Source organism: Molossus molossus, unplaced genomic scaffold, assembly GCF_014108415.1.
Source record: "Molossus molossus isolate mMolMol1 unplaced genomic scaffold, mMolMol1.p scaffold_m16_p_1, whole genome shotgun sequence".
NCBI lineage: Eukaryota > Metazoa > Chordata > Mammalia > Chiroptera > Molossidae > Molossus > Molossus molossus.
In genome coordinates, this window is record NW_023425344.1 from 129,915,487 (window position 1) to 129,928,243 (window position 12,757).

The 12,757-nt window shown below is 38.9% G+C and overlaps 1 protein-coding gene across 2 annotated transcripts in view; it reads left to right on the forward strand.

The window, feature by feature from the left end:
- Positions 1-324: 324 nt before the first annotated feature.
- KIF5B (kinesin family member 5B) overlaps positions 325-12,757 on the forward strand; it is a 53,460-nt gene continuing 41,027 nt past the window's right edge. For both annotated transcript variants that reach the window (XM_036252979.1, XM_036252988.1), the window contains exons 1-2: positions 325-893; positions 9,863-9,950. In XM_036252979.1, coding sequence (XP_036108872.1) covers positions 768-893; positions 9,863-9,950 — 214 coding nt within the window. In that variant the 5' untranslated portion in view covers positions 325-767. The remainder of the gene's footprint in view (positions 894-9,862; positions 9,951-12,757) is intronic.

The following is a 12,757-nucleotide window of genomic DNA, read 5'->3' on the forward strand; positions in this document are numbered from 1 at the left end:
TTTACCTGCCCCAGTTTACCTATTCCACTTGTCCTGGAATTTTCCTAGCTTTCCATAGTCCTGTAACAATTTTCACAAATCCATTCTTCCCTAATGAAAGGTAAGTGCATCCGCCTTTCCTCTGGTTATTTCTGCATCCAGGCGCCACTGGGAGCAGAGGCCCAAGCCAGGTGACTAAACTTTGGGGAATGAGCAGCCAGTAAAACTTGAATCTGCGATGCTGAGCGAGAGTTACAGCGAGGCCTGGCGCCCGCACTGATTGGTCAAGGAGCCGCAGGGGCCTCCGCGCCTGCGCAGAGCCCCTTCCGCACCGCCCATCCCGCTGCCGCTGCCGAGTCTAGGGTCTGTAGCTTTAGGAGTGACGGGTACAGCCGGCAAGCAGGCTAGTAGGCAGCCGGGCGGGGAAACGGCGGGCACGGCCTGCTTTCTCTGAGATAGGAGGGGACCGCTTTCCTTGTTTCCAGAATCCCCCAGGCCCTGAAGGCTGCCTAAGCTGGTGAGGGGGAAGCTGAGGAGCCGCGGACGCTCCACCCGGCGCCGCCGCCGCCACCGCCATGGCTGCCATGATGGATCGGAAGTGAGCCTCAGGGCGACGGCTGCCGGCGCTTCGAGTCTTGGTTCCCTGGTTTCCCCCTCCGGGGAAAGCGGGACACCGCAGACTGATTCTCTCGGCCATCGCGACCCTAGATCCTCAGCTCGGGCTTGCTTCCTCCAAGACTTAAGCGTTGGGGAGTGGTTCCTGGCCTCCGCCCCCGGCAGCGAGGAAGATGGCGGACCCGGCCGAGTGCAATATCAAAGTCATGTGCCGCTTCAGACCTCTCAACGAGTCTGAAGTGAACCGCGGCGATAAGTACATCGCCAAGTTTCAGGGCGAAGACACGGTCATGATTGCGGTGAGTTGCCGCTGTCCCGCTGTCGCGGGCCTGGCTGGGCCTGGAGTTTAGGAAAGTGGCGTGGTGCAGAAAGTAGAGCAGTGGTGTCCCCGACCCTCGGAGTTTGCCGGGTCAGCTGACCCAGGACGGGAGACGGCCTGGCTCCGCAGGTGTTTGTTTCTGGACCGCCCCACCCGGTCTCCTGTGCCGGAAGATGGCTGGCGCCGGCCTGGTCTCACTCTGGGCCACTCCCCCACCTGGGGCGCTGGAGGAACTGTTCTGGGAGCAAGTTGAGTGTCTGTGTGCAGTTACTGTTGCTGATGGCTCTTGGGGTTTTGGACTACCCCCAATTTTGCATTTGTAAAATATCTAAGATTAAAATTTAGCGAGGGACGTTATGAGACCAGCCCCACTGTATCTTAAATAGTAAAGACATTTAGTTTTATAGACACATGTAACTACGTGTTGAACCGTATTGCTTTCCCCGCCATAGGAGGAAAAAAATACCAGAAAAACTACAGGTGATGTTTATCCACTCAACTTTTGTTAACAATTGAAAAGGCCTAATAACTATATAAAAAGAAATAGTGAATTTTCTTTTTAAATCAGAGTGATCAATTTTGTTGGAAATGGGGCCATTTCAGATTGGGTCGAACAAATGCCCAGAAAGACCCATAATCTCACTCTTACTGGGTTTTGTCAGGTAGCAGTCTAGGTTAAGAGTGTTAACTTTTTGTTTATCAGAGCATTATAAAAGGAAAGTTTTTAAAACATAAAATTTGACCAGTAAATAGATTTAATGTTAGTATTAGCTTCCTACTTCTATAATTAAGATCGACATTCAAGAAAGTTATTTTGATAATCCCAAAGATGGTGAAATATTGTGCCTTTGTGGTATAAAACATAACATAACAGAGTATGCTGATACCAGAATGTAAGGTTGATTTAAAAAGATAACTTTTTTTTTTGAGGTCTGATGTCTGGTATTGTTAAGTAAAGGAGGTTAAAGTGGATACTAAGATACTGCATACAGAGCAGTGTAACTAAAAATTAAATCTTTCTTGGTAATGCCATGTGGCAGAACTTTTTTCTACATTGTTATGGTACAAAATTTTAATGTTAATTTTTTCTAATAGCATTTCATAATTAGCATATTGTTTGGACAGTTTAGTTTGGAAATAGGACAAAGTGGTCATAGGACAGTGATAATTAAAAGCATTGACAAATTAGCCCTGGCCGGTTTGCCTCAGCGGTTAGAGCGTTGGCCTGCGGTCGAGAGAGACGTGGGTTCGTTCCGGCTAAGGGCACGTACCTCTGTTGCAGTTTGTCCCTGGCCCTGGGTGGGTCCTGTGGGTGGCAGCCACTCGATGTGTCCCTTTCACATCGATGTCTCTCTCTCCCCTTCCCACTCTATCTGAACAAAATATCCAAAAGTGACCTCGGGTGAGGATAAAAAAATAAAAAAAATAAAAGCATTGACAAGTTAGAGTTTTTATATGAAAGTTTCCAAAGTTTAGGTCTAGAGAATGAATGTTGGTCATGTTGCTTGTTAGGCTTTTGACAAACAAGTCATTAGGTTACTAACAACTGCCAGCTACTTCTGTGAAGACTGCAAGGTGGTTTTTTTGTTAACAAAGTCCACAAGAAAAACTTTTGCTATAAATGACATACTAGTGATGCCAAGAAGTTAAGCATATAAGTAGTTATCCTCCTTTAGAATGATGTATTTTACATGGAATTAGGAGGCTTACAACGCCTGGGTTGTTAGTTGGTGAAAATGAGGCTGCTAGTTTCTCATCAAGTTTTTGTGATTACTCAGCCTCAACAGTGCTTGATACATCAAAACTATTTTCCTTTTTTACTTGTATTAAGAATGTCTTTTCCAGAATTTTTGTGTGTGTTTACACAAATCTATAAGTATTACCAAGATTTTTTTTTTTAATATTAGAATATAGGATTCACAGAATGTATTAAGATTAGGTTAGAAGGCAGCCCAAATATGACAAAATATGAGGAAATAGTTGAAACAAGTACATAACTACGACTGGAAGCACACATTTATGCTAGATTTCCTTTGGATAAAGTTATAAGTGTCTTATATGTTTACTTAGTAATGTAAATAAATTTAAATGATAATGGATAGATGATTGAGCTGTGAAACAGTGATGAACAGTTAAGTTGGCCTTTAGGTAAACTGGCAGGCATTTTAGTCTAGTTTTTAAAAATGTATAAGCAGAAGTACATTACAATTGAGTGACAAAGCCTTTAGAAATGTAAGGCAACCTGTTAAGTTCATTATTTTCAGGAACTAATATTTTGCACATAGTAGTATGTCATTAATTTGAGGTTTCATTTTGTTTACTTTTTTAAATGAGTTCTTTTATTTTTTAAATACTTTTTTCTTTATTGATTTTTAGAGAGAGAGAGGAAAGGAGAGGGGGAGAGAGAAACATCGATGAGAGAGAACATCAATTGGCTGCCTCCTGAATGCCCCCCACTGGGGATTGGGCCCACAACCTGGGCATGTGCCCTGACTGGGAATGGAACTGGCAACCTTTTGGTGCATGGGTCTAAGCTCTATCAGTGAGTCACACCAGCTGGACGAGTTATTTTATTTTCTAAAGGTTGCTTGGGAAGGTATAATGGCTGTTGGGGAAAGTAAATTAGAAAGTCTAAATAAAATCTTCTCTTGGTTTGTATGGTTTGTTTTATTGGATCTTGATCCTGATTCAAAATAAATAGTTTAAGAAGGAATTGTTGCAATGCAGAATTTAAAACTAAATTATTTTAAACATGATTTTAAAAGTTTATTTACAGTCTTCTAGTTAAATCAAAGTTTAAAGAATAAAATATTTTGCTTTATAATGTTACTGAATTATAAGTATAAGGTGCTCATGTAGAAAATAATTTTTAAGGATTCTGATTTTCATCTAAGTTTGGTTTTCTATATTTTATCTAGAATTTCTTCCTTTTACTCAAGTAGTTATTTTTAATATCATGAGAGACAAATCTTGTAATCTTAACATGTTTCTGTTTTGCCGTTTTTCATATTTTTAGTTTGATGAGTGCTATAAATATCACATGTTGTATGAAATAAGTGAGTTATTTTATGAAAACCTTGAAATGATACAAGCAAAACCTATTTGCTTTAAATAAGAAAACTTGATACCACAGAAAAAGGGAGGACAAGGGAAACTCCTTATGTAAGTTCACATTAGCCTGCTGAAAGCAGAAAAAAATCCATACAACAAAATTACTCCTGTATTTTTATGTGATGTAAAAATGGAACAGTGCCCTGGTGGTTTAACGGTTAGAGCCTTGGCCTGCACACCAAAGGGTCTCAGGTTCAATTCCCTGTCAAGGGCACCGTACCTGGGTTACAGGTTCAATCCCCGGTCCCAGTGGGTGGCATGCTGGAGGCAATAGATGGATGTCTCTCACATCTATGTCTGTCTGTCTCTCTCCCTCCCTCTCCCTCTCTTCTCCCCCACCCCAATCCCTCTCCCTCCCTCCCATGCTCAAAAAAATTAATGGAAAAAATATCCCCGGGTAAGGATTAACAACAAAAAAAATGGAACATTCACGTTTACATTAAGTGTCTTTACTAATCATTGTTTCTTATGTAGTATACTGTAGAGGCTGCCAGAACCAAAAACAGGCTGTTTTATGTATTTCACCGAAAGTACAAAATAAACCGGATTAGGTTATCAGCACAATAGGATTTCCTTTTTTTAAGTGAAAGATGATTTGGTGTTTGATCCTGTTTATTTATTTATTTTAATGTTTTTATGTATGTATTTATTTATTTTAGAGAGGAAAGGAGAGAGAATTAGAAACATTGATGTGAGAGAGAAACATCAATAGGCTGCTTCCTGCACGCCCCCTACTGGGAATTGAGCTCAAAACCCCAGCATGTGCCCTAACCTGGATTAAACTAGGACCTCTCAGTCCATGGGACGGCACTCAATCCACTGAGCCACACTGGCCAGGCTACTTTTTTTTTTTTTAATTTATTGATTTTTAGCAAGAGAAAAGAAGGGGGAGAGAGAGAAACATTGATTTGCTGTTCCACTCATTTATGCATCCCATTGGTTGAGTCTTGTTGCCTTGAATGGGAATCAAACTGAAACTTTGGCAAATCAGGAGGACTATCTAACCAACTGAGCTCCTTGTCCCAGAGCTGATCCTGTTTACCTTAACAGTGAAAATTTAAAAAGAATAAGGAGCCATAATCACATACCTTTACATTGTGGGATGTTAGCCCATAATCCATGTCAAAACTAAGGAAAATCTAGTATCATATAATCTCAAGTGATTTGATGATTACTGTTCAGAATTCCAGAGAGAGGTATGTCCCTGCCAGAGGGTATCCCTAATTACCTGATTTGTTGTTCATCAGACTCAGACAGGAACCACTTCAGTTAAGAAACTAAGGGCCCTGGGCGGTTTGGCCCAGCGCTGGAACGTCAGCCTGAGGACCAAAGAGTCGAGGTTTGATTCTGGCCAAGGCCATGTACCTCGGTTGCAAGTTTGTCCCCAGCCCTGGTCGGGGTCATTCAGGAGGCAGCCAATCAATGTGTCTCTCCCATCGATGTTTCTCTGTCTCTCTCTCTCCCTCTCCCACTCTCTCTGACAATAAAAATGGAAAGAAAAGTATCGTCCGGTGAGGATTTTAAAAATATATTTAAAAAAAAAGAAAGAAATCTAAGGTATGGTTACAGTTCAGATAAACATTTTTATTTCATTTTGTTCTCTTGAAGCCTAAGTCACATGTCAATGAATCTTGTGACTTGAAGTCACTTTAAAGATACATAGAAATAGAGAGTGCATAATACACAGTTCAAGGCCAAGAACCAGGTTTTAAAATATGGATGCCAAAAATATATATTTTTTAAAAGAAAAGAACAAAATATAGATGTTCACATATTGAGGCTTCCTTTGTTTAATTTATTTGAAAGATTATTAGTTTGGAGATGTGCCTTAATTATATATAGATGATTAGAAATAGGTTTTATGTTTCATGAGTCTTGTTTTTCATACCAGAAAGCCAGGAATGATGGCTAGATCTCTAATAAAAAAAATTGCCTTAATAAAATTATAATTTAGTTTTGGAATTAAAATGTTGATGTTTTATTGACTTAATGCTAAACACTTAAGTTAATTTTTTGTTGATCTTTTTTTTTATCCTCACCCGAGGACATTTTTCCATTTTCTATTCAGATAGAGGGGGAGGGAGAGAGAAGGAGAGAGAGAGAGAGAAACATTGACGTGACAGGGACACATCAAGTGGTTGCCACCCGCACAACCAACCGGGGTCGGGGACAAATTGCAACCAAGGTACGCGCCCTTAGCGGGAACCGAACCCTGGTCTCTCTGGACCGCAGGCAGATGCTCTAACCGCTGAGCCAAACTGGCCAGGGCTTTTGTTGATCTTTGAGAGTGGAAAGGAGGGAAGGAGAGAGAGAGAAGAAACATTGGTGTGAGAGAGACACCTCAATTGGTTGCCTGCTTCCTGCATGACCCCATCTGGGGCCGGGGATCAAACCTGCAACCCCAGATACATGCCCTGGACCAGGAATCGAACCCTCGACCCTTCAGTCCATGGGCCATTGCTCTAACCGCTGAGCAAAATCGACCAGGGCTAAGTTAAATTTTTTATTTAACAAGGATATAACTTCTAAACAGATCACTCAGCCCTCGCTTGATTGTTTTGGTTTGTATATTCATAGTCCTACTTTAATAAGGTTGTAGAGGTAGTTTGCATATTTGCTATATGGTGGTTCCAGAGTAAACAGCTGCATAGTGTACTTCTAAGGCAGACTTTACTATTACCTATTATTTTTACCATATCTCTTTCTAAATGGTTTCTAAGCACTGTTTTTACAAATGGAGATAAGGACTTAAAAGTTTAGTAGTGTTTTTTCTATTCTTTAAATGTTTATTTTAATAAAATTTTGTTATTTGACTTATTTTGGAGGGTTGCAGTTGTCTTCATACTTTTATGTTTTCTATTGATTAACTTGTTTCTTGCAAGCAAAGTTAGAATTAATCATTGTTTAAGTTTTGCTTGCATACCTTTTTTTAGTATATCTGTTATTAAATGTATATTTTGGCTAGTTGTAATCTATTCTTGACTCTTTACCAGGATGTAAGTTCTTTAAGACTAGAGAGTATCTCCATTTCAATTCGTTTAACATTACTGGATCACTTACATTAAGTCCTAGTTTATAAAATATTAGCTTAGTATTTAAGACTATTATTATCCTCTGTTCTTTGAACACTATAGTCTACTAATGAAATAGCATTTCTAAAATTGTTGCTCATTTACAATATCTCATGCCTTATAGGTGCTAAATAAATGTTTGCTGGATAAATAGAGAAAATTATTTTCTTTTTGCATAGAAAAATAGCATGGCTTATTTCTGGGTGGTGATTGTTATCTTGAATGTTCTTGTGTTTGTTTCCAGAATTGTTTATTATGAATACATCTTGTATAATCAGTAAAGCCATATATTGGCTTTTTTTTTAGCCATACCCGTAGGTTTAAATGTTAATGACTCAGTGGCATCTTAGCAAAAGGATATTTTTATATATGTCTTAGCCAAAGAATAATCAGACATTGAGATGCCTACTTTCAATTGATGCCAGAGCTGGTCATTTTAGTATATCCATCAGAAATGCTTTCAACTGCAGAGTGAAAACAAACTATAAATAATGGTTTAAATAAAGAAGAGGTTATTTTTCTCATAAGTCTGGAGATTGGCCTTTATTGCTACTACTTATTGACTCTTATCTTTTGTCTCCCTTAATTATTGATTTTTTCATCTTCATTTTTGTCATGTTTGCAAGATGGATGTTACAACTCTAGACATTTATTCCAGAAAGGAAAAAGGGCAGCCTCAGCTGAGAATGGTCTTTTTTTTTTTTTAATCAGGAAAACAAAACTCTTCTCTAAGACCTCTCAGCAAACTATCACATATTAGTATTCAAAACTGGGTCATGTGGCTAGGCTAGCAGATAGTTAGCTTTACAGCCTATCTAGTGTGGGGTAGTAAGGGGTAGGAGAATTGCTGATGGCTTCAGATATAGCCTTTTGGAGTGTCTGCTTCATTCTTACTGTTATTCCAAGCTTTGAGTAGAGAGTTGTGGGATAAAAAGGTAAGGTTTTGGGGTTGTTTTAAGATAAGACCTAGGAAGTATTCTACAATGTTAAGGAATTTCTCTAGGGTCATGATTATTTTGTATTTTAGGGTCCAGGTCCCTTCCTTTTCTTTAGACAAAACTAAATAACAGGCAGACACATACTTTCAAATACCTGGAACCCCCTTTCCTATCTCTTTTCATCTATAGATGCTTGCTTTCTTTCCTAGATTACTAGATCATTCCTTTGAGCACTGAAACTTGCTCGGGTCTTGCCCATCTTAAAAAAATATCTTTCTTAGCCCTGGCCGGTTTGGCTCAGCGGTTGGAGCGTCCGCCTGCAGTCCAGAGAGACCCGGGTTCGGTTCCCGCTAAGGGCACGTACCTCGGTTGCAGTTTGTCCCCGGCCCTGGTTGGTCGTGCGGGTGGCAGCCACTCGATGTGTCCCTTTCACATCGATGTTTCCCTCTCTCTCTCTTCCTCTCTCTCCCTCCCACTCTGTCTGTACAAAAAAATGGAAAAGTGTCCTCGGATGAGGATTAAAACAAAACAAAACAAAAAAAAATATCTTTCTTAGATCCACAGCCAGATAGAAATCTATGTGGTTATCTTCTTTTTTTTTCCAACCCATTACACTCTGATCTTTATCATTGGATACTTTTCAGTTTTGCCTTGACCTCACAGCTATATTTGACACAAGTGCTTCCTCCTTGAAAGTTCCTCCTTGATTTGCGTGGACACTGTACTCTGATTTTTCATTCTGTACCCCTTGCGCCTTCTCATACTACATCAACAGCTTTCTAAATGTGGTCCCCAAGGTGGAGTCCCGAAGATGTTTTCTGGGTGCCCACAAGGTCATAACTATTTTCAAAATAACACTAAAGTGTTACCGTTTTCACTGTGTTGACATTTGCATTTGATCTTTGCCTCTTGTACTTTAAACTTTATGTCATTTGGTTTCTTGAATGCTACAAGCTCCTTTCTGCTTTGGCATCTTTAAGCTCCTATTTCCGATGCCTGTACTACTTACCGTACTCACTCTCTCTCTTGACTAATTTGAAGAGAGCAGCAGTGAGCTAAGTACTATTTATTCTTCAGTTCTGCAACATCCCTTCTCCAGTGTTTTCCTGACATTTCTTCTGTCTTCCTCCAGACTCAAGTTCTCCTGTTAAACGCTCATAATATTTTCATTAACAGTGTTGCATGAGTCAGAATTCTAGTCACTTAATTATTTGTCAGATGACAACCTGACAATTACTTATGTTCCTAAAAGAGAGAGTAAATCTGTCTTAATTATTGTAGCATGGTGTCTAGCATTATGGGCATTCCATAAATATTTGTTAAGTGAATGAGTGAGTGAAAAGCTGTTGCAGTAAACTGTAGAGCTGAATGGAGTAATGGAAAGAGCCCTGATGAAAGACTGGAGATTTCGGTTTGAATTTTAATATTGTCACAGTTTTTATACCTTTCAAGATTCTAGTTTCCTTATCTGCAAAATGATATTAGTATGGAAAATATAGTCTCAATCCCTGCCACAGTAGACGCTCATTAAATCAAAATTCACTCACAGTATTTGAGTGTATACCATAATAGAGTAATTAGAATTACTGTGCTAGGCTCTGGAAATACAACAAAGACTCAAACAAACTTTCTTGTTTTTGTAGAGTTTAAGTGGATTTGTACTTGGTGAACCCTAAGATCTTTTTCACAAAGGTTCTATGACATGAAGTGATACGTACTAGATATTCTATTGTGAAGGTTAAATAAATGTACAGTGATACCTTTAAAGGAGCTTAGAAATCCATTCACCTTTAATTTGTGTAGTTGAAACTTTTGTTTTTGTTTTTCAGACCAAGCCTTATGCATTTGATCGGGTATTCCAGTCAAACACATCTCAAGAGCAAGTGTATAATGACTGTGCAAAGAAGATTGTTAAAGGTGAATATATTTATTTGTTAAGTTGTCCCTGCAATAAGTAAAATTTTGTTTGTGATCTTTCCATTTACCCAACACTCTCTTTTTCATTTTAATGTCCTTTCTCTTATTTAAACAACTTTCTTCACCAGTTAACTAATAAAAAGGTCAAATATAGCCCTAGCCGGTTTTGCTCAGTGGTTAGAGCGTCGGCCTGCAGTCCAGAGAGACCTGGGATCAGTTCCCGCTAAGGGCGCGTACCTTGGTTGCGGTTTGTCCCCGGTCCCTGGTTGCGTTGTGCAGGTGGCAACAACTCCATGTGTCCTTTTCATATCAATGTTTCTCTCTTTCTGTCTCTCTCTCCCCCTCCATCTGAACAAAATACCAAAAAATGTCCTCAGGTGAGGATAAAAAAAAAAAGATCAAATATATTAGTATTTGCTCAGATTCCAAGATCTAATTTATATACAGTACCTAGTGAATGGTATTGTGATAAGAATTATAGTATTAAACTGTAATGTTATTGGAAGATGCATTTCTAGTAGATATTCCCAGGAGAGTTTCTTTTTTTTTTTTTGATTTTTAAAATTTTATCTTTATTGTTGAAAGTATTACAAATTACAGATGTACAGTACATTTTTAATCATATTATCTTCTTTTTTTTCCATTTATTTATTTATTTTTTAATTTTTATTTTTTTGTTACAGATATTTTACCTTTTTTACCCCATTGGCACTCCCCTCCCCACTCTACCCCCGCCCCGTCTCCGGCTTAGTTGTCCATGTCCATTGGTCATGCATACATGCATATAAGTTCTGTGGTTTATCTCTTCCCACCCTCACCACCCCCTCTTCTGAGGGATGTCACTCTGTGCCCTACTTCCATGTTTTGGGATCTACTCTATTCCTCAGACTGTTATGTTCATTATATTCCGTATATAAGTGAGATCATGTGGTATTTGTCTTTTTCTGATTGGCTTATTTCACTTAGGATAATACTTTCCAGGTCCCTCCATGTCGTCTCAAAGGATAAGAGATCTTACTTTCTTACCACTGCATAGTACTCCATTGTGTATATGTACCACAGCTTTTTTATCCATTAGTCTACTGATGGACACTTGGGCTGTTTCCAGATCTTAGCTATTGTAAATAGTGCTGCTATGAACATGGGGGTACATACATTCTTCCTGATTGGTGTTTCAGGCTTCTTAGGGTATATTCCCAGCAGTGGGATCACTGGGTCAAATGGAAGTTCAATTTTTAATTTTTTGAGGTAACACCATATTGTTTTCCACAGCGGCTGCACCAGTCTGCATTCCCACCAGCAGTGTATTAGAGTCCCCTTTTCTCCACACCCTCGCCAACACTTGTTGTTTGATGATTTGTTGATGGCGCCCATTCTGACCGGTGTGAGGTGATACCTCATTGTTGTTTTAATTTGCATCTCTCTGATGATTAGTGATGTTGAGCATTTCTTCATGTCTCTTGGCCATTTGTATGTCCTGTTTGGAGAGGTGTCTATTCAGCTCCTCTGCCCATTTTTTAATTGGGTTCTTTGTCTTCCTTTTGTGGAGTTGTATGAGCACTCTATATATATTGGAAATTAACCCCTTATCTGATGTATCATTGGCAATGATGTTCTCCCATACAGTGGGTTGCCTTTTTATTTTGATGATTGTTTCTTTTGCTGTGCAGAAGCTTTTTAGTTTGATGTAGTCCCATGTGTTCATTTATTCCTTTCTTTCTGTTGCCTTAGGTGATGTATCAGTGAAAATTCTGCTCCGTATGATGTCCGAAATTTTGTTGCCTACATTTTCTTCTAGAATTTTTATGGATTCATGGGTCACATTTAAGTCTTTTATACATTTTGAGTTTATTTTTGTGTATGGCGTAAGTTGATGGTCTAGTTTCATTTTTTTTGCATGTAGTTGTCCAGTTTTCCCAACACCATTTATTATTAAAGAGGCTGTCTTTACTCCACTGTATGGTCTTGCCACCTTTGTCAAATATTAATTGAGCGTATTGCCTTGGGTCCATTTCTGGGTTTTCAGATCTGTTCCACTGGTCTATATGCCTGTTCTTGTGCCAGTACCAGGCTGTTTTGGTTACAGTCACTTTGTAGTATAACCTGATATCTGGTATTGTGATCCCACCTACTTTGTTCTTCTTTTTCCAGATTGCTGTGGCTATTCGGGGTCTTTTTTGGTTCCATATTAACTTTTGAAGTATTTGTTCTAGTTCTATGAAATATGTCGTTGGTATTTTGATGGGGATTGCATTGAATCTATAGATTGCTTTGGGTAGTATGGACATTTTAATGATGTTAATTCTTCCAATTCATGAACAGGGTATGTGCTTCCACTTTTTTATATCTTCCTCTATTTCTTTTTTCAATGACCTGTAGTTTTCTGCAAATAGGTCCTTTACTTCTTTTGTTAAGTTTATTCCTAGGTATCGTAATTTTTTTGGCGCGATGGTAAATGGGATTGTTTTTTCAGTTTCTCTTTCTGTGAGTTCATCATTGGTGTACAAGAATGCCGTCGATTTTTTGACGTTAATTTTGTATCCTGCTACTTTGCCAAATTCATTTATTAAGTCTAGTAGATTTTTGATGGAGTCTTTAGGGTTTTCTATGTATAATATCATGTCATCTGCAAATAATGACAGTTTCACTTCCTCCTTTCCAATTTGGATCCCTTTTTATTTATTCTTCATGTCTGATTGCTGTGGCTAAGACTTCCAGTACAATGTTAAATAACAGTGGCAAAAGTGGACATTCCTGTCTTGTTTCAGTTCTTAATGGAAATGTTTTTAGTTTCTGTCCATTGAGTA